Genomic DNA, 27,779 nt, shown 5'->3' with positions numbered 1-27,779 from the left:
GTCTTACAGCGAAGTAAAACTAAATGAAAACTGTCTGGCTACATTACTGCAAATGGTAACAATATCTTCTGTGTTAGAAAATAGAAACAGTTCTTAATTACTTCTGTCCATAAGCTGGCAAATACCTAAGAAAAAAACAGGTTGGTTTTAGGCAGATAAGTATTTAAGCATATGATTTGATCTAATAAAATACTACCCTTTCCCACAAGTCTTAAGTACCAGTAACTTTGCAGCACTTGTAACATTTCTATTAAGAATAAAAAAGTATTGTTTCAGTTATGCAGTGTTATTTTTATCTTCTGTTCCTAAACATTTAAAAATTTACTTTTTATTTCACTTTTCTAGGTTCGACATGGTGCAGGTACTGGACTGAGAGAGATACTTAAAGCTCATGGTAAAAGTGGTGGTAAAATGGGAGATAGCTCTTTAGAGGAGGTATGTTTTCAGTCATGTAGACTTAACATGTTACTTAAATGAAGTTTAGAAAACAGACTTAAAATACTTAAGCTTTGCAGGAGGTACGTGATTTGGAGGAATATAAAACATGAGATTTGTCTGATCAAAATGATTTGGATGAAATCACTGTATGCGCTGATGAAAAGTTTACATTCTTTTTAAAAGGGCTGTGCAAAAAACAATACTACTGTATAAGTAGCCATTAATATGTAGACTGAGTGTAAAGTTACTAAACACTAGCTTCCATACTAGAAAATACTGTTTTCAGGTCATGGTAAGGGTGTGCTGAAACAGAATTGACAAGTTGATTATGTACCTAGTGAAGTGTCTCAGACCATATGATTCTAGTCACTTAAATAATAAGGTGATTCTATTGATCTGCTTGCTTTGTTATTATGAGAAAAAGTATTTAAATAGTCTATCTAAAAGGAAACTCTTTTCTTTTAAATATCCCACAGTAGTAGCTTGTTTACTGATAGCAAATCTCATCCAAATTCATACTGACTTCCCTGCTGTAAAAGCAGCTGGGAGAGCTTGTGGTTTAGAGAGTGTTGAATAAAGAGGAGATACACTTATCAAATGTAAATCAAACTACTTCAGCATATTTTGTGTGTAGGGAAAGCCAAAGCTGCTATATCTTCTTGCTTCCATATGGAGTAGTATTTGTTCCATGGAGATTGCGGGGTAGTAATAACACACGCTGCAATAATAAGATACTTTAAACAGTTTCTTAACTATTTATGGAAAGAGTATGTATACTCCGTGCTGGCTTCAAAGGCTTCTGTGCATGCTATGTGCATTCTTTCACATGTATGGGAATATCAAATCCATAATATGATGAAAGTTTTATTCATTAAAATGATAGTTTTCAAGGGAAGTGGTGATCTAGTAGGCAAATAGTGGAGATGAGACAGATGATGTCTGAGCAGTTGCTTTTATGGGGCTTCTGCTCTGGGATTCAGAGCTACTGAGCTATTGGGTCTCTAATAAACAGAAGCCAGAGCTTCAAGACAAGCTTGGTCTAAATTGCATTGTTAAACCTGGAGGAGATGTGGCTGAAAAGGAAGTTCCTTTCACTGGGTCTCCCACAGTGAAATACCGCTTCATAGTTCATATTTATTTATAAATATTCTTCAAACGTGATTAATCAACTTTCTGTTTTTGGTTTGTGTGGTGGGGTTTTTGTAGTGGGGGAGGGGGGCTTCAGGGGTGGCTCCTGTGAGAAGCTGCTAGGAGCTTCCCTGGCTCCAAGTTGGACCCGCCTCTGGCCAAGGCCAAGCCCATCGGTGACAGCGGTAGTGCCTCTGGGAGAACAGATTTAAGAAGGGAAACCTGCAGCAGAGAGGGGAGTGGAATGTGAGAGAAACCCCTCTGCAGACACCAAGGTCAGTGAGGAAGGAGGGGGAGGAGGTGTGCCAGAGGAGGTGATGCCCCTGCAGCCTGTGGTGAGATGGCAGGCTGTCCCCCTGCAGCCCGTGGAGGTGAACGGTGGAGAAGATGGCCACCTGTAGCCTTTGGAGGACCTTATGCCAGAGGAGGTGGTTGTGCTGAAAGATGGCTGTGACTCCATGGGAAAGCTTGTGCTGGAGCAGTCTGTGCCTGAAGGACTGCAGCCCATGAAAAGGACCCACACTGGAGCAGTTAGTGAAGAACTGCAGCCTGTGGGAAGGACCCATGTTGGAGAAGTTAGTGGAGGACTGTCTCCTGTGGGAGGGACCCCACGGTGGAGCAGGGGATAAGGAGTCCTCCCCTTGAGGAGGAAGGAGTGGCAGAGACAATGTGTGATGAATTGACCCCAACCCCCATTCCCTATCCCCCTGTGCCACTGGAGGGGGGAAGGTAGAGAAAATTGGGAGTGGAGTTGAGCCTGGGAAGAAGGGAGGGGTGCAGGGAAGCTGTTACAAAATCTAGTTTTACTTCCTATTATTCTGTTTTGATTTGATTGGAAGTAACTTAAATTGATTTTGGTTTTTCCCCAAGTTGAGTCTGTTCTTTGCCTGTGATGATAATTGGTGACTGATCCCTCCCCATCCTTGTGTCAACCCATTAGCTTTTTGTTACATTTTCTCCTCCCCATCCCACTGGGAGGGGAGGAATGAGCAAGCGGCCTCATGGTGCTTTGTTGTCAGCTGGGCTTAAACCGTGACACTTGCCTAGGACATGTTGACATTAGTCAGTATAGATTATCTGAATGACCTTACCTTTGTGTGCTGTGTAGGGATAAAATTATTTGTGTACCTTACAAGGTGCTCTCTAGCCTTTTGATAAAGGTACTATGTGGTTTTTTTAAAATAAATCATGATGTTTGTAATAAGCTAGGTGAGCTGAATTAGTGCTGGCTATTTTACCTTGACTATCTGTATCTGTGCACGATGACTATATTCAGTCAATTAAAACATGTTGTCATATCTCATAAATTTTAGCTAAAGCAAGCATATCAGAAATCATTTATGAATAAATATAGTCAAGGTGTTCAATTTGTCTCTTTTTACAGATGATTCAGCAGCATCAGGAGTGGCTAGAAGACTTGGTTATTAGACTTCTTTGTGTGTTTGCATTAGACAGATTTGGAGACTTTGTTTCAGATGAAGTAAGTTGTCTCTGAGTGAACAGGTAGATAAGATATGTTTTGTACCATGCTACTGCATAGACCTGTTATAACTGCTCACAGATACTTATTACAAAGTAATTGATACATAAATTTCACCTTGTTGTATAGCAGTTTTGGTCATCTGACTCTAAGCATATGGGTTTCTTTCTTCTGTATGAAATTTGACTTAGAATCTGTTTTATCATTTATCCTAGGTGGTAGCACCAGTACGTGAGACTTGTGCTCAGACTTTGGGAGTAGTACTGAAACATATGAATGAGACTGGAGTTCATAAAACTGTGGATGTTCTCCTGAAGCTGCTTACACAGGAACAGTGGGAAGTGAGACATGGTGGTCTCCTAGGAATAAAGTATGCTTTGGCAGTACGTCAGGTAATAACCCTCATGACAAATAGAGCTTTGGAACAAAAAGCTCTGCTCAAAGTAGAAGGTGTGGCTGAACAGTGCATAGGTATGATAAAGCAAGCTTTGCTTGCACTGCAGTCTTATGTGGGTTATAAGATGTGACTGCATTTTTATATTCAGTCTGCAGAAATCTGCAAGTGTATAGCAAACTTGTACTGTTGTAACTTGGTAAATTACTTGCACAAAACATTATAAATGGAGGCTATGCTTGCCTGGTTTTGATGATACTTTAATGTGTGAGGTTAACAAGAGCTGAGTGCTGCAAGAGGTTTAGTCTATTCATGGTATTATTCTGCAAACACTGAGCTTTGTTTACACCAAAACTGAGCTGAGTTACAGCTCACTCAAATTTATAACTTATGTTTTATTTCGTGAATGGTAACTTACAATATTTAGATTATAGTCTTGGACCTGTAGCTTCTGTTTTATATAGCAAACAGGTTTATCCAGTCACTTAGAGTAATCTTAGTTGTTGGGGCATTATATGCTTTTTAAGTTTAAAATGCTTTTGATCTTTTTGGCAGGATATGATCAACACTTTACTGCCTAAAGTGTTGCCTGCAATAATTGAAGGTCTCCAGGATCTAGATGATGATGTCAGAGCTGTTGCTGCAGCATCTTTAGTACCAGTAGTGGAAAGCCTGGTTCAACTTCAATCTCAGAAGGTGACTGAATTGTTTTCCATCAATTCTGATTGAAAAGTTCACTTTTGGTCTGAGTGAAGAAAATAATGCTTAGAGACAGCACTTGGATTTTCCTTTTTTCCTTTTTTTTTTTTTGTTACGACAACCTCTTCTGCTTATTTGTGTAGGTGCCTTTTATTCTTAATACCTTGTGGGATGCACTTCTGGAGTTGGATGACTTGACAGCTTCCACAAACAGTATCATGATCCTTCTTTCTTCCCTTCTGACTTATCCTCAGGTCCGCAAATGCAGGTAACTTTTTAATTAGTATTGCTTCAGTACTGCAGGTTTGACTGTCCAGTTATTTTCAAATTGGAATAATCAAAGTTGCTTTCAAATCATATGCCAAGGAGATGCTTAATTTAAATCAGTATTTTAATTTTACTCTTCCTTTTCCTTAAAGTGAAGGTTAGGACAGTGCTTCTATTTTCATTACGATAGTAAAAGGCAACAAAATACTTAAAAGGTACTAGATGTTGTTTATATGTGACTTCTTTTTGTCCACTCTCTCTGCATTCATCTTGGGCAAATATTAAAATAGTAAAGGATATCAGCTACACTCATATTATGGTGGTCCTGCCCACAGACTTCTTGTTTGTCTGCTCCTTGTTGACAAACTCCAAATAAGAGAGCAAAATATGTACATTAAAACATGTGCATGTGCCTGTGGAACTTTACTATTGGAACAGTTCTAAAGAAAGCTACAATCTTGAAAATGCACATCAATAGTACAACCAGTAATTCTGTGACTGAAGACAATGCCTAGTTCCTCTGTTTGGGACTCCGTCAAATTAAAGGAATTGCATGTTAGTATGTTAACATTTTTCGTAATATACATAGTAAACTCACAGCATCTGCACTCAAGGTAGACGCTTTATACATCATACCTTTCTCATCCTATATGATTGTCACTGCTGAAACTGGTTTTTGCCCAAATCCAAAAAGAATGAAGTTTTTTCACTAATGCCATCTTTAATTCAGCATGTACTACTTGCATCAGTTGATGTGCAAGTTCATGCACAAAAGATCCAAGTTTGGTTTTAATTATTTCTAAGCTCATAAATGCCTAATAATAAATTCAAAACATAACTAAAAAAACTTTTTTCTAAATAGTTGAACAAAGCCCAAAATATAATGCAGGAAACAACACGGTAAAAATATGTGCTTGAATAGACTAGTTCTTTATACCAGTAAGAAAAAACAGTATTTTTCTGAAAAAAGTTACTGATTTGAACTATTTTAAACGTTTAAGCTGTAGTAACTTGATACTTCATTTAAAATCACTAAGCATATGCAATAATGCTTTTCTTTTTTAAAAAGCTTTCTTTTGGATAAAACTTTAACTGAGGATAAACAAAATTAACTTAGCTCTGTGTGTTTGGGTTTTTCCCCTTGTCACTGCCTCTACATCTTCCCTTCATGTACTAGTATTCAGCAATCACTCACAGTTTTGGTCCCGCGTGTGTGGCCGTTCTTGCATCATACGATATCTTCTGTGCGAAAAGCAGCACTGGAAACATTATTCACACTGCTGTCTACCCAAGACCAGGTAAGAATTAAAGTTATTAATGTTTTACTGGGATACACATTGGAATCTGCTTGATCATACGATATCCTTGTTTCAGAGCTCTTCAACATGGCTGACTCCAATTCTGCAAGACATGTTGAGGCACATATTTCAATTTTGTATCTTAGAAAGCAACCAAGAAATTCTGGATCTTATTCACAAGGTATTTGCATGACTCATGACCTAGATACATAGTGTTTGCGTACCCTGTTCTTTTGTATCCTCTGCACTTTTGTGCAGATAAAGAATAGTGTGTTCGTGTTAATTATTTTGTAGTTAGTCTATGTGATGCTTTACTATAGAGTGAAGGAGAACAGGATGGTTTCTACAGTTATCAGCATGTATATGATCTTACATAGACCACATAGAAATTTGTTGTGATTTCCACTATGGTTCTTTCCCAAGGTATGGCTGGAACTGTTAAACAAGGCGTCTGTACAGTATGTGGTTGCAGCTGCTTGTCCATGGATGGGAGCCTGGCTCTGCTTAATGATGCAGCCATCTCATTTGCCCATTGACTTAAACATGTTGCTAGAAGTAAAAACCAGATCAAAAGTAAGTGAAATGTGACCTCACTAACTGTTCTGGAGAGAGTAGGAAACTGATCAGCTGTATATAAAGACATGTTCTAAAGGTGCTAAAGGGGAGTGGTGGTGCCTTTCTGGAACTCCAGATGTAGCCTATCTCACAAACCTCAAGTCTGTAGAGCATAATAGTTCTTGTCAGGTTTTCCATGAGAGTTCAAAGTTCTGTCACATAGCACGCTCCCTGTAAATGCTTTATAAAGTTTTTATTTACATGGGTCCAAAACCATCTATTTGCATGACTGAGTTAAGTCTAAAAGCATTATGTTATTTCTGAAAATGTGCTGAAAAAGGTTTCCTTTTTCCTCTGTGGGCTCAGTTTATCAGCTATATGTTGAGTATTAGTTTTAATATTATAGTGAAGGAACCATACCATACATTTAATAGGACCATAGCATACTATTAGTGGAGAGGTGATTTACAATGATTAACTACTTTACGAAGTCTGTTTATCCAAGAAACATTCTGGCTTAGTCCCACTTTTGCAGGATATGATGGTTATTGGAAATGTTATGGAATATGAATTCATCTTTTTTATTACAAACACATTTACTTTCAACCTCTCCCAACTTTATTCCATAGGAAAAGGCAGGTGCTAAACTGCGTCAAGGTCAAACCCAGAATAAGGAAGTGATTCAGGAATATATTGCTGGGGCAGACAGCATTGCAGAAGATCCAGCAACCAGGGATTATGTTGTCATGCGAGCTCGGATGATGGCAGCAAAGTCAGTTTATCGGAAATCTGAAAAAATATTTAAAAGCAATTTATCTTTTTCATTATATAATGTTTTTGTCAATCTAATTATGTAGACTTTTTTGGCATTTTGATTTTGAATTGCGAATTGCAGAGTAATTAACACTGTTCTTTCTCCTTTTGTCAGGTTGCTAGGAGCACTTTGTTGCTGCATTTGTGACCCAGGTGTAAATACTGTTACTCAAGAAATAAAGCCAGCTGAATCATTAGCTCAGCTACTGCTCTTCCACTTGAATTCTAAATCTGCCTTGCAGAGGATTAGTGTTGCATTAGTAATCTGTGAGTGGGCAGCCTTGCAAAAGGTAGGATGTTTCTGTAGCAAAAATAAATTTTACTATCTTAATCCACAGCTTGTCGTCTGCTACTTAGCTTGAAATAAAATTTCAGTTGATAAGCTAAAATGGTATTTATACATCTAAATACTAAAATCTTGATTTAGACAATGGAGGAATATGTTACTTGGTAGCTAAATGCCAACTGTCAGAACTATGAATCAGTAAATATGTTCACATTTATTCTACGAATAAGTCTATTCTCAAGATGCATGTTATCCAAGGTCAATGATTCCTTTTAACATGACTGTTTTCCCTGTGTTCGCTATCACTTCTGTTCTAGTGGCAGACTGAAGATTTTGTTCATAATCTTTAATACAGGTTACAAATGTTATTGGTGCCTCTGGAAACTGGATTTTTGTAGCTAGATTGCTCTGTTTAGTGCCCAAAACTGAACAAAAGATTGTGATTACTCAAATACAAATCATGTCTTTTCCTGTTATAGGAGTGTAGAACTGTGGCCATTTGTGTGCAGCCTCGTTTACTTGGGGTTCTTTCTGAACATCTCTATTATGATGAAATTGCTGTTCCTTTTACGCGAATGCAGAATGAATGTAAACAACTCATCTCCTTGTTAGCTGATGCACACATTGACATTGGAAACAGAGTAAACTGCAGTGTATTTACAATAGATCAAGCTAATGAGCTGGTAAGTAGAGGCATGCCTGCCCTTCCTTCAAATCTATTCTTGTCTTGAAATAAATCTTCAGCATAATTATTACACAGACAATAACTTTCAGAAATAATGTGGTGACTTTATGCATCCTTTGATATGAGATATGTAATAGATACCACTTCCCTGTGGTGTTTACAGACTGTGCCAAACATTGAGTAGAATGCAAGGTACATACTTAACAGGAGAAGAAATTGAGTTTTCTGATTCCAGGTGTAGATTCACTATTGAAATCTACACAGAAGAAAACAAAGCAGGCAGGAACCTGCCACTCTCGAAAGACTAGTAAATAAACTGTAGATTCTAGACCTTCTCTGCCTGACCCCCCACTCATGTGTTTTAAAAGTGGGGTTTTTTTCCTGGCTGCTCAATTGTCTTGTCTTTTTCAGTCAGAAAACATCAGTGTTAGATGTGCTAACAGAAAGTAGCTCTTGATATGAAAAGGTCTGTAAGCAGAAATAGTGTGGCCAGCAGGACTAGGGAAGTAATCATCCGCCTGTACTTGGCACTGGTGAGGCTGTACCTTGAGGACTGTGTTCAGGTTTGGGCCACTCACTACAAGAAAGACATTGAGGTGCTGGAGCATGTCCAAAGAAGAGCAACAAAGCTGGTGAAGGGTCTAGAGCACAAGTCTTATGAGGAGAAGCTGGTGGAACTGGGGTTGTTTAGCCTGGAGAAAAGAAGACTCGGGGAAGGCCTCGATCGCTCTCTACAACTACCTGAACAGAGGTTGTAGTGAGGTGGGTGTTGGTATCTTCTCCTAAGTAACAAGCGATAGGATGAGAGGAAACGGACTCAAGTTGTGCCAGGGGAGGTTTAGATTGGATATTAGGAAAATTTCTTCACTGAAAAGGTTGTCAAGCATTGGAACAGGCTGCCCAGGGAAGTGGTGGAGTCACCATTCCTGGAGGTATTTAAAAAGATGTATAGATGTGGTACTTTAAGGACATGGTTTAGTGGCGGAATTGACAGTACTAGGTTAACAGTTGGACCTGATGATCTTAAGGGTCTTTTCCAACCTAAATGATTCTATGATTTCTGTGCTGGGACAACAAACTAAAAGGTCATTCTTCTAACCCCAGACTGGCCTCTTAAGCAGAGAGAAAGATGAGTATGGACAGATGAGGTAGCATGTAAATGAAGAGCTTGTGGACTTGAGAGCCTGCAAAATAAAAGAGGACTGGGATGGAAGGGTTGTGTAGGTTTGGGGGTTGAAGGAATGGTGATGGATGTGGTGCAGCTTTGGGGTGGGGGAGCAGTGGGATTAGGATCCTGGATGTTTCGTGTGAGCAACTGGGATGCTGAGGATAAGGGGAAGAATAAGAGAAGGTTTAAGTTTGTATGATTGTCATGGTTTAACCCCAGCTGGCAATTAAGCACCACACAGCTGCTTGCTCACTCCCCCTTGGTGGGATGGGAGAGAGAATCAGAAGGGTAAAAGTGAGAAAACTTGTGGGTTGAGATAAAGGTGGTTTAATAGGTAAAGCAAAAGCTGTGCATGCAAGCAAAGCAAAACAAGGAATTCATTCACCACTTCCCATGGGCAGGCAGGTGTTCAGCCATCTGCAGGAAAGCAGGGCTCTATTGTGCGTAATGGTTACGTGGGAAGACAAATGCCATAATTCCAAATGTTTGCCCCTTCCTCCTTCTTCAAGCTTTATATTGCTGAGCATAATATCATATGGTCTGGAATATCCCTCTGGTCAGTTGGGGTCAGCTGTCCCAGCTGTGTCCCCTCCCAACTAATTGTGTACCCCCAGCCTCCTCACTGGTGGGGTGAGAAGCAGAAAAGGCCTTGACTCTGTGTAAGCACTGCTCAACAGTAACAAAAACCATCCCTGAATTTACAACAGTTTCCAGCACGAATCTAAAACATAGCCCCATACTAGCTACTATGAAGAAAATTAACTCTGCCCCAGCCAAACCCAGCACAATGATTATGGCCATGATGACTGTAGTATGATGGATCTTGAAATTCTCAGAGGGTAGTATTTATGAAGTAATATGCAGTAGCTTAACTTGGAAATCTCAACATATCTTTAAAGTTATAGATGATAGTGTATATGGGCTTTTGGCACCCAGTCTGATTATAGCTATTATCTAAAATGAATAAATTCCCAAGGTAAAGCCAGACAGAATCATGTGAGCTCATAGTCTGTGAAGTACAGGAGTTTTCATATATCTCAACTTTTTACTCTTTAGTCTAGTAACAGGACTGCTTGACCAATGCATGTTTTTCCAGAAGACTTCCATTCTGTATTAGAAGACTCATTCCACAACTATTTGCTATTTTCTATGGCTGTCTTCTGCACCCTTTTCAACTCTTCAGGTTTCCTTGAAATACAGACACCAGACCTACTCTGCATTGTAGTATGGGGTCTTCATATGTCAGACGGAAAAACCCTGTGCTCCTTCTTGCTATTCATATTTCTTGCATCCTTTGGTCATTCTAGTCATCAAGGTCATGTGAAATAGAACTTGAGGTATCTACAGAATGAAGCAGTACAAGTCTAATAGTTGAAAGACTTGACCTGAACATTTAAAAGTAAAAGGCGAAAAAAACAACAAAAAGCCCCCCTCAGACTAACCTTCTTAACAGCTGTCATCTTTCCTGTACTTAAGAGCCTAACTATCTCTATCATTTCCATGTTCCACATTGCTTTTAATCTGTTTCCTGTGAAAGATTTGAGCAACAGTAGTCAGCCAGTTGTGACTGGCGGAGGATATGCAAGTTCTCCAACTACTGTGTTGTGCTGATTTTTTTCCTTAGATTTTCATCCCAGTCTTTTTCCTCAAAAGAAAATCAGCTTAGAAACAACTTCTCCATGCATGGGACCTTGCACATCCTTTCTGGCCTCTTGTATTCATAACATTCTCCTTTGCTTATCTGTCACGTGGTTATGTATTGCCAGAATTTGTGGATATACCTGGCAGATACAGGACAATCGAAATTTGGAGGAGTATGTAAACTCCTCTTTTAGCTTTGGGAGTCTAGACTTGAAATGTTCATAATATGCCTGATTTTGCCCTTGAGCTGCAGTTCAAGATTCCAGCAATTACATTTTGGAGTATTTCCTACTATTTGCTGAAAAAATCGAGATGATAATACTCATACAATAGAATAATTGATGGTGAAGTGACTCATGTTCTACCATGAAAACCATAGTTTTCAGAGGATATCCCATTTTACAGTAAATGAAACAGGTTTGTAACTCTTCTTTTTTTATTAGGTTACTTCTGTTTTCAACGAAGTGACATCATCCTTTACTTTGAGTCCTAAAATTCTACAACAGTTGGACAGTAAACGACAACAAGTCCAAATGACCGTTACAGAAACAAATCAAGAATGGCAAGTGTTGCATCTGCGAGTCCATACATTTACTGCATGTGCAGTTGTGAACTTGCAGCAACTTCCAGAAAAACTAAATCCTGTTATAAAACCCTTAATGGAAGCTATCAAAAAGGAGGAGAATACTCTAGTACAAAACTATGTGGCTTCATCTATAGCAAAGTTGCTTCAGCAGTGTACAACAAGGTCTCCTTGTCCCAACTCAAAGATTATAAAAAATCTCTGCAACTCCCTCTGTGTGGATCCACATCTTACCCCACTAGCAGCATGTCCTGCACAGCCTCAGAGTAGCCATGAAAACTCAAAAGGTATGATATCTAAGACTGCCAGGATTCTTAAAATGTCTGTGCTTGTCTCTGAACAGTTAAAATGAGTACTTGAGTAAGTCTTGTTTTCAGTGTTTCTAAAATGCCAGCAACTGAGCCTTTGTTGATTAGTAATTATTTCATTTAGGTATCTTAAACTACACACTGTGTGCAACTAATGATGTGTATAGTTTTCAGAAAATGTACGTATAAAAGACCTTAGTTCCAATTTTCAGTTATTTACTGTTACTCAGTGATTATCCACTTATCACATTTCATTTACATATCTTATGAAGCTTTTAATTGAAATTAAGTATGGAAATAAGAGTAGCCTGTTAGAAAAAAGTCTGGCTTGTTATGTTCCATAGGCTAATAGTAAGATTAAAAAAAGATGAGGACAGTGTTGGAAATGAACAAATAATCCTGTGCATGCTATGGTCATGGATTTTTTTTAAATGACTGTCCCTTGCTAAAAATGTATGGATCGAATAAACAACACAAATTAAGAACTTAATACTCAGCAAGATTCTAATCTGCTTTTAAGGTTTGACTGTTACACATTTTACTTTTTCTTAATTAATGTGTCCTCCTTCATCTCAGAGTAGAATAACGTTCATATCTGATTAAAAATTAAGCTGATTAGCACAAATAGAAATATCAACAAATCCAAAGATACTGATGGCATCTGCTGTTGTATCATGATAGAAGTCTTGAACTGTTTATAAAGGACACAATGTAAGTTTGTTTAAACTTTAGAACATAATGTGTTGCTTTATATAAAAAAAAACTTGTGCAAACTTTCTGTATTTGACTGAAGTTTTGTTATCTGTGTTTCTTGATGAATAACAATTTATGTGGCAGTTTGCACATTTAGATTTTTCATGCCAAGTCTGTAATGTGCTCTTAACAGAGTAACTCTATACTTAAATTTTTCCATCCTTGAGGACGATGACACAGTTTTTTGTTTTGTTTTTTTATTTTAAAGCACATTGAAATCTGCAGATGACTTGTAGGTAGCCATCACTTCCTGTGTTTTAAACTGCAGCTTAAGTTGTCACCTGTTCTCTTTTTTCCTTCAGGGCCCAACTCTGATAAAGATGGGATGCATCATACAGTTACTAAGCACAGGGGAATAATTACACTGTACAGGCATCAGAAAGCTGCTTTTGCCATCACAAGTCGGCGAGGTCCTACTCCAAAAGCTCCAAAAGCCCCAATTGCAGATCTCCCCACTGGCAGTAGTGGAAGCATTCCTACTGAACTTGATGAGGTAAATTTCAAAAACTGGCATTTGCAACTTGCACATCCACCCCTCCCTTCCATTACTTTGAATTCTCTGGAGTTGATAGTGTTATAATACGGATATCTGGGATCTTTCTGTGAGAGAACTGAGTTGACGTAAAAGTTTGATGCAAGCAGCATATGTTCATTGATGGTGATAGTTTTCTTAATGACACACTGAAGATTTAAAACAACTCCTGAAATATTTTACATTTTAGTACAGAATATGAATAACTCGATAAATCTATGCAAATGGATTTCCACAAACTGCTGTGATTGTGTCCCATTACCCATGTTAGTGTTGGTCATCTTGATGCACAATGGATGCTCTGAAGCATTAAAAACAGTATGTGAAATATGACTGGCTTTAGGATGTACATGGGACTTCCACACTTGAAACGCTAAAATTTTTTGTTACTGCTTTATTCATATGAACCTTCAGTATGTTTTAATAAGATCCTAGTTAGGACTGTGATTCCTAAAGAGTGTTGTGGATTTTTGCTCTTAATTGTTAAAGTGATTTTTATCAATTCTACTTTCTGAAGAGTGTGGGAACAAGGGAAAGGGCTTAATAACAAATCAAGTATTGGTTTTTGGGAAGTTTTGCTAGCATGTTACTGTTCTTGGTGTCCCTATATTGGTGATATCTGAGGTTCTTGAACTGGAAACAGTTGGAAAACCTCTTGATGAAATGTTCCTGTGTCAGCAAAAGCTAAATCCCCAAATTTATAGGATTCAAATAATCTGCTATAAAATATTTTCAATTTTTTACCTGTATAAAGAAGTTAAATAACTCGCTGATGGATTTTCTTCTTTGTGAATCTGTTGTAGGTAGCTATGAACACAATCAGAATTGAATGCCTATATAACAATGGGAGCCTCCCTGAAAAGAATTGTTTTTCTTAAATGTATCTGTCTTCACAACTTTGTTTAATTCTAGGCTCAGAAACCTTATGTTGTACAGAGAAGAGGAGCTGAATTTGCCTTATCTACTATAGCTAAACATTTTGGTGCTGGAATGGCAACGGGTTTGCCACATCTCTGGGATGCTATGGTTGGTTCATTAAGGAACAACATTCACATAAATAATTTTGGTAATTACACTTCTGATTTAAGCTGGGGGGCTGGTAGGCTGGTATGTCAGTCTTAAACTGGACACCTTTTCTGCTTTTTACAGACCGGAAGTCCTTACTGGAAAAAGGAGATGCTCCTGCCCAGGAGCTAGTAAATTCTTTGCAGGTTTTTGAAACAACAGCAGCTTCAATGGATACTCAGCTACATCCTCTGGTAATCATATTGCAAAGCAGCTTTTGTATGAAGCAATTCAGTCTGTTCATTGCCGCTGTTTTAAGTCCTTGTTTTGTAAGGTTTCTTTTTAGATGTTTTTCTAGTTTTGCTCAAATGGTGTGTTTATTCACTTGCTAGTCTGCCTGTTCTCCAAGTCCTGTATCCTAGTCTTGATAAATGGAAGACATAGCCTTCTGTCTTCAGCAGTTAAGCTGTTATGTTTTAAAGTTGCTTTTTCCCTGTGTCCTATAGGATGTTAAATTCTGTATTTGTTTATGCAGGTTGTAGAATAAACCACAAAAGTAAACACCTGCGTACAATTTAGCCTCGGCCTATCCTTTTCTGGATGAGATGCCCAAACAAGATTGTGTCTAAAGTTTGTGTTATGATAATAATTATGCTATTGTGTCACATTGAAGTCAGTGTCTCAATTCTGCTTTTTCTAATTCCAGATTTCCTAAACCTGGAGAACAGACTGCTAATATGATGCCTTCTCTTTGTTATTAAAGTACAGAAAAAAAATGTTGTTATGCTGCATTATGTGGCTAACTGAAATGGGTTGACTTCTAATAGACTGATGTGTAGTTTGTGTGGCCAGAGTAGGGGGAAAAATGGTAGTAATAAAGACTGCACAGTTTACTGCCTGACTACTGTGTAACAGGCTTAAGGTTGTCAGAAGGGTCCCTGTACAGGGAATGCAAAAATTATGGGAAACTTCAGTTTGCACCCAAGTAGACTGCATTTGATCGTTTTTTTATTTCTTGTTTATTTATTTATTGTAATAAATTATTATTTATTGTAAAAGACTTAACATTTTAGATGCAGTAGTAGGCTCTGAACTGACTATTTCTACTGAGGAGAGAGATCCTGGAGTTAGGGTAGTTCTGTGAAAATACCAGCTGAATGTAAAATACTGGTTAAAAAAAACAATAGAAACTTAAGAAAAGAACAGAACAAGGAATTTGTCATTATGCCTAGATCTGAACACAATTTTCAGTTCTAGCCTATTTGCAGTACTATATTTCAGAATAAATGTAGTAGCACTGGAAGAGGTGTAGAGAAGGGCAACAGGATGATAAAATACGTGAAAAGGCTCCCATGCAAGGAATAAGTAGGCCAGAACTTTTTCTGGAAAGGATATGATGGGAAAGGATGGGTATAAGGAATGGCTGTAGAATTCTGAGTAGATGGAGAGGATTCATATGGCACACATGGCATTGTTTCTTATCTATTTTAATAAAATACTGAAGTGATTTTGAGTGAATTTAGCATATGATGTATTTCATATATGTATTTCATATATTTATATACATACATATGGTATGTAGTTAATGTGTAGATTGGTTTTGAGGGAGGTAATACTATATACAGGTCTCAAAAAAAATCATAGGAATTCAAAAAGGGTGGAATTGGTTCATCAAAGCTAATATTTAGGGACTTCCACACTAGGAAAAACCTGACCATCTGTTTTAAGATATCTGACAAAAATATGTTGTTTGTGCTGATGAAGGACATGTATGTACACATGTACCCTCTTGGGAAGATGTGAGTTTCCTTCTGGGTGTCTGTCTTGTCACACAGAGTTCATAAGACTCCCAACATGGATAATTAATCTGCCTAAACATAAATGGGATGAATCTAGGACAAATTTGTTAGCTGGAAGGAATTCTTGAATCTATGTATCTGTATTTCAGCAATAATTCTTTTTTAATGAAAAGTTCTGAGTACTTAGTACTGTATTTTTCCAGTGTGAAACACTTCCTTAATTATCAAGGGCTTCTTTAATTTTCATTTTGACTAAAACCCTGAAGATTCTGTTACTCTGAATTTTAACTCTATTTGGGTAGTAATACTTGTTCAAAGTTCAGTTGTCTGTCTTCTGAAACAATTTTCAGTTCTAAACAATTAGATCTTGTGAAGGAGCCATTTCAAGCAGTCTTTGGGAGGCAACAGTGGCTTAAAAAAGACTGTTTACTTCAAAATAATTCAGTCATTTGTTTATGATTTATATTAACCTTTTTTCACCCATCTTGTTCTGCTATTCAGTTAATACAGCATTTGCCTCATCTTTATATGTGCCTTCAACATCCCAGCACTGCGGTGAGACACATGGCTGCTCGTTGTGTAGGTGTTATGAGCAAAATAGCTACCATGGAAACAATGAATATCTTCCTAGAGAAAGTTCTACCATGGTTGGGAGCAATAGATGACAACACCAAACAAGAAGGTGCAATTGAAGCACTTGCATGTATCCTTGCCTGAGTATTCAAAAATGCAGAAACTTCTTTGCAGTTGCATGATTAGGAGGAACAAAAACTGTTGCCTGAAAAAAAAATGGGAGGAGGAATGAAATAAAATGTTAAGCTGTTTTTCTCCTGTAGACAAGAAATAGAAGAAACTTTCATTCCTATTGCCTTAATTTCATCTATCAAATGAAGTTTTGGTGGAGGTAATTCAGCTTCTCAAACCATGGAATTCACTGGGCTAAATTTAACTGGGTAGACCAGGCTTGCTCCCCCTCTATTGCTTTGTTAGTAGAAATCTTGTTCATCTGAATGTAATGTGTTAATGACTTTTACCTCTTGAGTGTGAAATCTGCCAGGTATATATTGATGTTAGACAATCCTGAACTGGTAAAACCGATTTCCTTAATAACTGATTCAGGTGTAATGGAGCAGCTGGATGTTGGTATTGTTCCATACATCGTTCTTCTAGTGGTTCCAGTTCTGGGTAGAATGAGTGATCAGACAAACAGTGTACGCTTTATGGCTACTCAGTGCTTTGCAACACTGATTAGACTAATGCCTCTTGAGGTAAGCTCAAGTTGTAAGTATACTAAGTATGTGAACTGTGCTGTATCCACTTTTTCACCAGCCACAAAGTTCAAGCTTCTGGCTTGTTAAATGCTGAATAAGTAACTGTTTTTATAGATGTTGAGTTTGTAACAGGTAATTGAAGATGCATCCTTTATAATGTAAAATGAGTAAAACTGGACTGTCTGTTAGTAATTTTCTAAATTAATGTTAAAGTAAAATTTCTCTTTATAAGAAACTCATTTCAACTGTGTACATGAAGTTAAAGTGTATATTTGTTAATTGTGTATAAGGCTGCTGTTGCTAGTTTTGGCTCAAAAGTGTTAGGAGTTGTATGTGCTCTCTCCTATGTGTGGTGTTGAGTATGTGGTCAAGAGAAATGCGTAGAAAAGCAATATTTATTTCAAAGGAAAAAATGAAATAGCAGTAGTAGAAATAGTGTGGAGTTAAGTACAGTTACTTATTCCTAGTTCTTAAAATCAAAAAGCCCCACCCTACAGCTTTGGACAAAATAATATGCATTTTATGATCCAGTAGTGTTTAATCAGTACAGATTTGCTTCAGTTTCTCATTCCTACTACAACTTGCATACCTCAGACACTTTCTAATATTGCACTTTAGGGACTACAAGGCTTCTAACTTATTTCCACCACCAGATGGTAATAGAAGACAGTTTGTTTGCATGTTTCTAATGGAAAAAAAAAAGTTCATTTAATGGGTTTAGTACCTTTTATTATCTCATTTCTTTTAATTTGGCATAATAGAACCTTAGGATCTGATAATTAGCAATCTGCCTTAAATGGAACACTTTCTATATGCTTGCACCGAAATGTTGAAAAAGTTGAAAGTGAGCAAAGTAGAAATTAATTCCTGGCATGCTGCTGTTCATTCCAAGGCCACTTACACCAGTGCCCTTCATATGCATCTAAATGCAGTCCTATGGAATACATGTAGCTTAGATTTGCTTTTTAAAGCTATTTTAATAGAATTTAGTGAGCATCTCTTAAAATGAGACTACTTGTTTTATTAATTGCATACATATGCATGATCAGTTCATGTTTCTTTTCTGTAGTAACTCAAGCACTCCCTTAGGACTTCCCTTTCCAGTTAAGGGAGTTCAGTATCGGATATTGAACTATTAAATATGCAAACTTAAAAATATGCAAACTGGGAGTGAAGTAGATTAATAATGAGAGAAAATGCCAGTACTGTTGTGGGACAGTCTTTTGAATGCTAGCAATTTTAAATGTTAGGCCAAACAGGGAATTTAAATTGATAACTGTAGAGGGGGTTTGGAGTCATCTCAGTGGAAAGAGTAGAGGGGGTAGACTGATAGGGACTAGGGAAATAGTTGTTTCATGGGGAAATACATCATTAAGGAATCCTTTTTTGAGATTGAAATAACCTTATTATCAAGTTTTCATAGACAAAGTTTCACACATGCTTTGTTTGAAAAAACTTATGGAGTGGTGTTTTATGGATACAGTTTTACTTATTTAAATGGGAAGACTTTAGGGTGGTCTTGCAGACGTCTCATAAGACAAACCCTTACAGTTTTCACTAGTTATAGTGGTATTATTAAAACAAAAACTTTCTACTCTTTTGATTTCATGACCCTGAAGCATGACTTACAGTTCTGTAACAAAACAGAAAGTCTGTCTAGTCTTTTGTGTTTGTTGCTGGCATTTATATGCTGCCTAAAATGCAAGACCTGAATTCAGCTGCTGGATGAGAAAAAGTGATAGAGGTCTGAATAAGCATGGAGTTTCTAATCTGTATTTTTGTGTTGGTTTCTACCTGTGAGGAATTAGAAGCAATAGCAATAAATGAGTTGTGAGAACTTGGCTATGCTCAGTTTCCTGTATCTTTATTCTCAATTTCATTATTCATTCAACCATAAAAACAAAAATGACTGAGAGAAGGATTGTAAGATAAATGGTTCAACTTAATCTGTCTTGTCTTATTGATAAGCAGTCATGCTGCAAGTTGGCAATATACTTGAACCAAGTCAACTGGCATGGTATTCCCATTTCAGAGGTTCTTTTAAAAAGGAGGGTAGGAAGAGCAGTTTGAACAAGCTGGCAGTTGTCTGTGTGTATGTATGTACTTAAATACCTTATTGGAGCACTTCTAACATCTGAAATCTGGGTTAGTTTTCCCCCTTCCTTATTAACCACATACGTGGTAGAATTATGTGATAGTTTTTCTTCTCAGCCTAAGTGATTAGTAACTTGGGTTTTGAAGTAAAGGTAACTAAAGATGGATGCAGCCCAGAAAACTGGGATGACAGATGTGATGATGGAAAATTATCAGTGCTTCTTTTACTACTGTATATATTATTAGCAAGCAAGAATGAACCTATCTGGTCCCCGGATAGCTTCTTTGGGCTTCCAGCCTAGTATGGGAATTACCTGGGAAGCCAAGGTCTGCTGCTGCAAACCTGGAGAGGTTTAGGTTTTTCTTTTTCCCAATAGTTTCTAACTGCTTGAATTCATCCTATGGATTTCAGTATCACTTTAGATCTAATTCCACTAACATCCATAGGTATCCTGGTTTCAGCTGGGATAGAGTTAACTGTCTTCCTAGTAGCTGGTACAGTGCTACGTTTTGAGTTCAGTATGCGAAGAATGTTGATAACACTGATGTTTTCAGTTGTTGCTAAGTAGTGTTTAGACTAAAGTAAAGGATTTCTCAGCTTCTCATACCCAGCCAGCGAGAAAGCTGGAGGGGCACAAGAAGTTGGCACAGGACACAGCCAGGGCACCTGACCCAAACTGGCCAACGGTGTATTCCATACCATGGGACGTCCCATCTAGTATAGGAACTGGGAAGTGAGGGCAGGGAATCGCCACTCGGGGGACTAGCTGGGTGTCGGTCGGCAGGTGGTGAGCAGTTGCCCTGTGCATCATTTGTACATTCCAATCCTTTTATTACTACTGTTGTCATTTTATTAGTGTTATCATTATTAGTTTCTTTTCTGTTCTATTAAACTGTTCTTATCTCAACCCATGAGTTTTACTTCTTTTTCCCGATTTTCTCCCTCATCCCACTGGATGGGGGGGAGTGAGTGAGCGGCTGCGTGGTGCTTAGTTGCTGGCTGGGGTTAAACCATGACAATAGGAGAAGAATCCATCTAACTTTGGGTGGTAGATTGTGGCTAAGGAGAAATGGGTGTCAAAGGATTCTCTAGCCAGACAGACTCTCTGGTTAGAGGTAGAATAGCTCAGTCTTCGTAAAATCTTAGAAGCATGACCAGGATTTCCCCTCTTCTGTGCAACTGTATCAAGCTTTTCAGAGTGTCCTTTGGGGCAGAATTTGTCTTTTGCACCCTACAACCCTGGATGAGTTGATCTGCAAGGAATCAAACAAGTATAGCACTGATTTTAGACTTATACAATTGAGAAGACTGCAGATCTTTGCCATCTGTTTATAAATGTCTAAGCTGGTATGAGGTTTTATTTCTTATTGTCTGTGTGAGAACTAAGTACTATAGCCCTTACATTACTGCTCTAAAAATATTATCCTAGGCTGGTATACCAGATCCACCAAACATGTCTGAAGAATTAATCCGAATGAAAGCTAAAGAACGTCACTTTCTGGAACAATTATTGGATGGAAAAAAACTGGAAAACTATAAAATTCCAGTACCAATCAAAGCAGAGCTCAGAAAATATCAGCAGGTAACAGCTTATACTCTTATTTGAAGAGAGCAATAGGTTCCAGTATGATACAGTTTTATGGAAGGATAGGAGTTGTTTGGGTGCTGGATTTTTTTGCTTGTGGGTTTTTTCGGTTCTTTATTTTTAGCTGTGTGGCGTGTATCTTGGACTCTTGGGTAAGGAAGAACAAATTAAGTAATGCATGCCATTTGTACTGTTTTTCTTTTAATGGTGGGTTGCCCCCCACTTCTCTGGATCCTGCCATTTTTCTCAGGGAATGGCCAGTGGGCTGTTGTGCTTTGCTTAAGGTGACTTTGGCAGCCCACTACTGCAAAGCTAGGCCTTGTTGTACTGTTTGACTGCTTATGTTTCTCCCTTTATTCCCGCCTGCTTTGAGTGAATGGGCTGTAGTGGATGCATTCGTGGTGGGAAACAAGCTCATAGTTTGGCAATGATGGATGATAGAACATACAGATGTTTGAACTGAAGCTTAACTAGCCAAAAGCCAGTTTTTACTTCTGAGGTACTCTTCTTATTTTCTGATTTCAGGATGGAGTGAACTGGCTGGCATTTCTCAATAAATACAAACTTCATGGAATTCTTTGTGATGACATGGGCTTAGGAAAGACTCTACAATCCATTTGCATTCTTGCAGGTGATCACTGCCTCAGGTAAGCTTAAACAAATAACATGCTATCTTAAAGCCTTTAATGATAGGTTTTATCTATTGTAATGATTCTGGACATAGTCCTGGACAACTGGCTGTAGGTGGCTCTGCTTGAGCAGGAGTGTTGGACCAGATGACCTCTAGAGGTCCCCTCCAACCTCAACTATCCTGTGAAAACCAAATTTTTTCAAACTTGCTTTGATATTCTTAAAGGGCTCAAGAATATGCAAGAACAAAACTGGTGGACAGTGTTCCTCTTCCCTCCTTGGTGGTGTGCCCTCCTACACTCACAGGACACTGGGTGGATGAAGTGGGCAAATTTTGCTCAAAAGAATATCTTAATCCTTTGCACTATACAGGACCTCCTACTGAGAGAGCAAGGTAATGTATTTTGCATTAATAACTTTGGTAGAGTAAAATACCACACAGAATTTTGCAATTCGCTTTACTACTACTACTGAAGCATAGTTTGTGGGCATGGTAAAACTTGTGATGGTATCTTTAAAGGCTGAAATAATACATGTAAAGAACGCTTTAGTTATGATCTCATCTTTTTTCTTAAGATTACAACACCAGGTGAAAAGACACAATCTCATAGTGGCTTCATATGATGTTGTAAGAAATGACATTGACTTCTTCAGGTAAGAATTGATTTGTTTTCTGAGGTTTTTAATAGCTTAGAATTTTAAATGCTACTTAAGTCTATGTTCTTCTTTTCTAGAAATATTAAGTTTAATTACTGCATTCTTGATGAAGGCCATGTAATAAAAAATGGAAAAACAAAGCTGTCAAAAGCAGTAAAACAGCTGACGGCCAATTACAGGATAATTCTTTCTGGGACACCAATCCAGGTAACTGCTTTTTTTTCCTGAGAACTTGAGTGAGTAGTAGAAAGCAAGCAAAAGAGATGTATTTTGGAGTCTTTATGCTTTTTATCAGAGTCATCTTGTTCAAAGTATACATTGTAAAAAAAGCCTTTTATTGCTAAATGCTTGAAACTATCTTTTCCCTTTCCTAGTATACCTACGTACAGGGGAAGCAGGTGCAGGATCCATGGTACTAAGGGGGCTCAAAAGTTGGCAACAAGACTTTCTTTACCATTTGTTCTTTAAGTAGCAGGCAGGGAAGGGGAGAGAGCATTTCCTTATGTCTCTAGTGAAATTAGCAAGAAACTCAACTTGAACTCCAGATTTTGGGCTTTGTCCTAATGACTTGTCTGTGAAGTATGTGTCTCATCCAGGACTAAGACCACTGGTGTCTCCTGGGTTTTGTTGTCCAAAAGAACTCAGGGTGTGGCTTAAGACATCAGGCACAGTAGAAAAGTCCATTTGTATGTTAAAGTGCATGTACAGGTCTTCCTGTAACTCACGTTGATGATAGATTGATGAAAGAGCCACCAAGTTCCAGGAGCTCAAAAGTATGTTGAAGTGTTATGTTTGTAGTGTTTTATAGGCAGTGTTAAATATGTATGGAAATGTTTCTAATAACTTGTAACAATTCATTACTCTTGAAAATAATTTAACAAATTATTTTTTTATGCTCAGAACAACGTCTTAGAGTTGTGGTCGTTGTTTGACTTCCTTATGCCAGGATTTTTGGGTACTGAACGCCAATTTGCAGCTCGTTATGGCAAGCCAATACTGGCAAGTAGAGATGCCCGAAGCTCCAGTCGAGAACAAGAGGCTGGTAAGGATCAAATGTTGAGTCTTGGTTTTCTTGTTTTCTTTCTTTAAATGAGAACTGCTAATGAAAAGAGAAAGTGTAGTCAATTCCAACATAAGAGATTGGGGTGGGGGCTGAATGTTCTGGGGGGGAGGAAATTTTAAAGTACTGCTTCTGTTGCCTTCACTAGGGGTTCTTGCAATGGAAGCACTGCACCGCCAAGTGCTGCCGTTCCTACTAAGGAGAATGAAAGAGGATGTACTGCAAGATCTTCCACCCAAAATTATTCAAGATTATTATTGCATTCTCAGTCCTCTACAGGTATGCTTAAAAAGTGGCTGGAAGCTTAGTTTTTTTCAGCACAGTTAAGACCACAGAGGAACCATTTCCATATTCCTGGGTAAATCTGATGTCAGCTCTGACATTGTCTGGGACAACAGGACTAAAAAGTTTTTCTAGTATGTGTTTAAAAAATAATTTCAGTCCAGTTGCAATGGACTTATTTCTTTAGCTTAATTTCTGGCATTGTTCTACAAGAACAACATCTAGGCATCTATGGATTTTTTTAAAGAGTAATTTACAAGCTGAAAGAAAATAGATTGTGAGAGATTCCACTGTTAACGTTGATCTTGTGCTACATATAAAATAGCTTTCTTGATTTATGATAATTCAGAACTAAATTCTAAAGATAACTGTTCATATTCTGTCAGGGAAAACATACTCATTCTCTTGTCTGGGGCCTGGTCTACAGGTTCAGCTTTATGAAGATTTTGCCAAGTCTCGTGCCAAATGTGATATTGATGAAACAGTTTCTTCAATTTCACTGAATGAAGAAACTGAAAAACCAAAGCTTAAAGCTACAGGTCATGTGTTTCAGGTACAGATTTCTTCAGTAATTTTTACTACCTAGTTCATTTATTTCTGGTAACTATTTTGGGGTTTAATAAAAAATGAAAATAAAAATGGTTAACTTAGATCATATAGCCACAAATGTATTAAGTGAAATAGTGAGATTTTGGATCAGATCATGGAATGTAATGTATAGCTATTATGCTTAAATTATGGTTTTGTGTCTTAAGTCATATAAAACTGTCTTAAACTTTTTTAATGTGTTCAGTTCAACTATTTTGTGGGTCTGGGATACTACCCTCAGTTAAAAACTAGTTACCAAAAGTGCAAAACCTCACAACAAGAGGGAACTAATTTTGATCTCATCAGTTGTTACACTACAAAATTAAGATTCTAAAACAAGGACAAAAAAGTTTCCTTATGGTTAGGTCTGAAATTATGAAGAGTTTACGGAATTGCAGATTAAGTCTTCACTACTTGGAAAAAATAATTCTCTGCACAGCTCCCAAATCAATCTACTATACTGTACACTCACATGACGGTGTGGGAAATGGTAGTCTTTGCACTGTTCCTGGAACAGGAACCAAGGTCATTATGCACCTAAACAGTTATTGGATACAGGTTGAAATACAGGCTTTCTTAATATAAATGTGCAACTTCATTTTAATGAAAATACATGCTAAAGTACAAATTGTGGAATGTGGCTGAGTGGCCCCTATACTTACAATCAATTCTGTTCACTCTTTTTCTGTAACTGTTGTTGCTAACCATTTCTTTGCACTTCATTTCCTAAATAATTAAAGGCATTGCAATACTTACGGAAGCTGTGCAACCATCCAGCATTAGTGTTAACAACCCAACATCCAGAATATAAAAGAATTACAGAGCAACTTGCAGCTCATAATTCATCCCTTCGAGATATCCAACATGCACCTAAGCTGTCTGCTTTAAAACAAGTAAGTAGACTTGCATGTTGTGCCTTAAATTTCCTATGTGTCTCTACTGATGTTACAACTTGGCAAGTTTTGTTTATGACTTAATCGATATGAAAACTGATCTTAAAACTCCTAGTTAAATAGCAAATGAAATAGAGTAAAAGGGTTTTTTTAGGCATATGTCCTATTTTTCCTGTTAATTCGGGGGGGGGGGGGGGGGGGAAGCACAAGCTTGCTTCAAGGTGATGATTACGTAATTTTTGCTACCTTGTCCAAAACTTATTTTTATTCTGTTTCTTACTCCTGTCCCTATTGTTACAGAAAAACTTTTCTCCTATTTTAATATACAGGAGCTTGATAAAGTTAGATTGCATTACATACTTAAATTCTATTGTAAGTAAAGCAAAACGAAGAAAATTACTGTTCTGTCAACTCTTAAATTTTTCATACTTTGACAGTGAAGCCAAACTTTGCATTATGTCATTTAAGTGACTGTCATTTACAGACTTCCTTCTGTAGTTTATTCTTTCTCTTATTTCTACTTTTGATAGTCTATCAATGTCAATATTTACCTGAGATCTACTGTCACTTTGATGATACACTTTAATGCTCTTTTACTTTAAGCTGCTGCTAGATTGTGGTTTGGGGAATGGTGGATCTTCAGAAAGTGGTACAGAAGCTGTTGTGGCCCAGCATAGAGTACTTATCTTCTGTCAACTTAAAAGCATGCTGGATATAGTGGAGCATGACCTTCTCAGACCTCAGTTACCTTCAGTTACTTACTTGCGACTAGATGGCAGCATACCTGCTGGTCAGAGGCATTCCATTGTTTCACGGTAAGCATATCCCTTCATAACCAATATAAGGCCAACTGTAATGAGCTATAGTATTTATATGGTACAAAATTATTCTTTTGTCTGCCTCAAAGAAGTTGAGATTCATAAATTCATTATTTAAATGAAATTTACCATGCTTAACTCTTTTGTATGCAGGTTTAATAATGACCCATCTATAGATGTTCTTTTGCTCACCACTCACGTTGGTGGATTGGGACTTAACTTAACAGGGGCTGATACAGTAGTATTTGTGGAACATGACTGGAACCCAATGAGAGACCTGCAAGCCATGGATCGGGCACATCGCATTGGGCAGGTGAAAAACTCTTAATTTCCCCTAAGTTTTTTTCCCCTTGCTGAACTCCTCCTTCTTCGAATTTGGGTAAGGTTGTAGCACATAATGAAAGTGATGTCTGGGAGTTTGTACCATGCTTCCATTGATACTGCTTTCTTGCAAATATACCAGATGTTGAAGTGTATACTTTCTTATCTTGAACTTGGTATGCCTTCTCTTCTGTGCTTCCTGAGCTGCTGAGGAGAGGCCGGGGAGAATTGCCCTTCAGTGGAGGAAGAGATGAAACTGAGACAAGGAACTGAAGGAAAGCCCCACAGCATTGTCCTCCTCTGACACCTGGTCAGGGAAGGAGTGACTGCTGTTAGTCTCTGTCTACAGCTGTAAAAAGCAGTGAAATTAACTTCCTGAGTACAGATGCAATTGCATGTGCCTCTACTCTATGCTGGCATGCTCTCATTCTTTTCATCTAACATCAGTCAGACTTACTGAGTACAGTCACTAAAGGGTAACTCCAAGCCAAACTGCATCCAGACTGTCCATGTTGAATACTAAAAGGTTATGCTTTCTTGTATACCTAAGATGGTATTTTTATAGCTAAGTATGCTTTTTTCTTTCAGAAACGCGTCGTTAATGTGTATCGCCTGATAACCAGGGGAACTCTGGAGGAGAAGATCATGGGCCTTCAAAAGTTCAAAATGAATATTGCAAATACAGTGATCAGCCAAGAAAACACAAGCCTACAGAGCATGGGAACAGAACAGCTTCTTGATCTGTTCACTCTTGACAAGGTAAAGAACCATTTTTACAAATACCTACCAAAAATAGAGTAAGCTTAGGGGAAAAGCTTTGCTTTCAAATGTAAAATTTAATCAGATGAACACTTGGAAGTTGGAATGATGAATAGTACACAGCTCTCTGAAAAACAGGAGAAGGGGTGTTTCCCCAAAAGTATCATCAGTTTTGGAAGAATTTAGTAAATTCCTGAAAACATTGTTCTGTATATTAATTGATCTATTTTCTTTTGTGAAGGATGGAAAAACTGAAAAAGCAGATACCTCTACCTCTTCTGGGAAAGCATCAATGAAATCAGTACTCGAAAACCTTGGAGAACTGTGGGATCAAGAACAGTATGACACTGAATACAGTCTTGAAAACTTTATGCATTCATTAAAGTAACCATCATATGTTCGTAATACAACTGCTGCTAGTTCACGTATTTTTCTGCTGATATTCAGCAAACTTCATGTATAGTGAACCTTTAGCTTAATGTGTAAATAGACTTATTGAAAGAAGAATCTTCAAAAGACTGGCACTGAGTAGTGTCACCTGTTTCACTGGGGAGTTAATCTGTCTTAAATGTTTGCACTGTATAAAAGAACTTTAAACTTTGTGAGGTGGTTTGAATTTTACTTGTTCTGAAAGGCTGCAAATTCTTACTTGGTAGAATAAAACAAAGCAAGTTTTTACATGTGTTAAACAAGTGTTACTTCTGTTTGAAGTTAAGTCCACCATTATTTCTTTCTGTATCTATAATAGTTTTGTACAGTTGTTTCAGTGAGTACTTCAGGTTGTTCAGTGTACGTTTTTCTTTTAAACACAACTTGCTTTTAGGGTATATTAAAAAACAATTTTCAACTTAAAATTTCATTCAGATCATTTCAGGACTTGTATCACCAGAGGCAAAGCCTAGAAGCCTTGAAAGTATTGAATAATCAAAGGGCACTAGGTGTGTGCACCCACCTTTGTATATTGAGTATAAATATATTATGCTCTTCA

General features: G+C 37.7%; 1 protein-coding gene across 3 annotated transcripts in view; it reads left to right on the top strand.

The window, feature by feature from the left end:
* Positions 1-27,483, top strand: part of BTAF1 (B-TFIID TATA-box binding protein associated factor 1) — a 49,834-nt gene extending 22,351 nt beyond the window's left edge. For 2 of the 3 annotated variants that reach the window (XM_075026109.1, XM_075026110.1), the window contains exons 9-38: positions 346-435; positions 2,951-3,046; positions 3,262-3,438; positions 3,996-4,136; positions 4,283-4,407; positions 5,584-5,704; positions 5,781-5,885; positions 6,128-6,277; positions 6,889-7,031; positions 7,188-7,362; positions 7,838-8,041; positions 11,296-11,722; positions 12,799-12,989; positions 13,941-14,094; positions 14,178-14,287; positions 16,334-16,535; positions 16,952-17,100; positions 20,628-20,780; positions 21,309-21,430; positions 21,640-21,807; positions 21,990-22,067; positions 22,148-22,277; positions 22,971-23,112; positions 23,279-23,409; positions 23,840-23,965; positions 24,741-24,893; positions 25,497-25,708; positions 25,865-26,024; positions 26,621-26,791; positions 27,033-27,483. In XM_075026109.1, coding sequence (XP_074882210.1) covers positions 346-435; positions 2,951-3,046; positions 3,262-3,438; positions 3,996-4,136; positions 4,283-4,407; positions 5,584-5,704; positions 5,781-5,885; positions 6,128-6,277; positions 6,889-7,031; positions 7,188-7,362; positions 7,838-8,041; positions 11,296-11,722; positions 12,799-12,989; positions 13,941-14,094; positions 14,178-14,287; positions 16,334-16,535; positions 16,952-17,100; positions 20,628-20,780; positions 21,309-21,430; positions 21,640-21,807; positions 21,990-22,067; positions 22,148-22,277; positions 22,971-23,112; positions 23,279-23,409; positions 23,840-23,965; positions 24,741-24,893; positions 25,497-25,708; positions 25,865-26,024; positions 26,621-26,791; positions 27,033-27,179 — 4,653 coding nt within the window. In that variant the 3' untranslated portion in view covers positions 27,180-27,483. Of the gene's footprint in view, positions 1-345; positions 436-478; positions 2,142-2,950; positions 3,047-3,261; positions 3,439-3,995; positions 4,137-4,282; positions 4,408-5,583; positions 5,705-5,780; positions 5,886-6,127; positions 6,278-6,888; positions 7,032-7,187; positions 7,363-7,837; positions 8,042-11,295; positions 11,723-12,798; positions 12,990-13,940; positions 14,095-14,177; positions 14,288-16,333; positions 16,536-16,951; positions 17,101-20,627; positions 20,781-21,308; positions 21,431-21,639; positions 21,808-21,989; positions 22,068-22,147; positions 22,278-22,970; positions 23,113-23,278; positions 23,410-23,839; positions 23,966-24,740; positions 24,894-25,496; positions 25,709-25,864; positions 26,025-26,620; positions 26,792-27,032 lie in introns of those variants that run through there. The other variant, XM_075026111.1, reaches the window with a different exon arrangement.
* Positions 27,484-27,779: the final 296 nt, after the last annotated feature.

Source organism: Buteo buteo, chromosome 4 (genome assembly GCF_964188355.1).
Source record: "Buteo buteo chromosome 4, bButBut1.hap1.1, whole genome shotgun sequence".
Lineage (NCBI taxonomy): Eukaryota > Metazoa > Chordata > Aves > Accipitriformes > Accipitridae > Buteo > Buteo buteo.
This window is presented reverse-complemented; position numbering and strand designations above follow the sequence as displayed.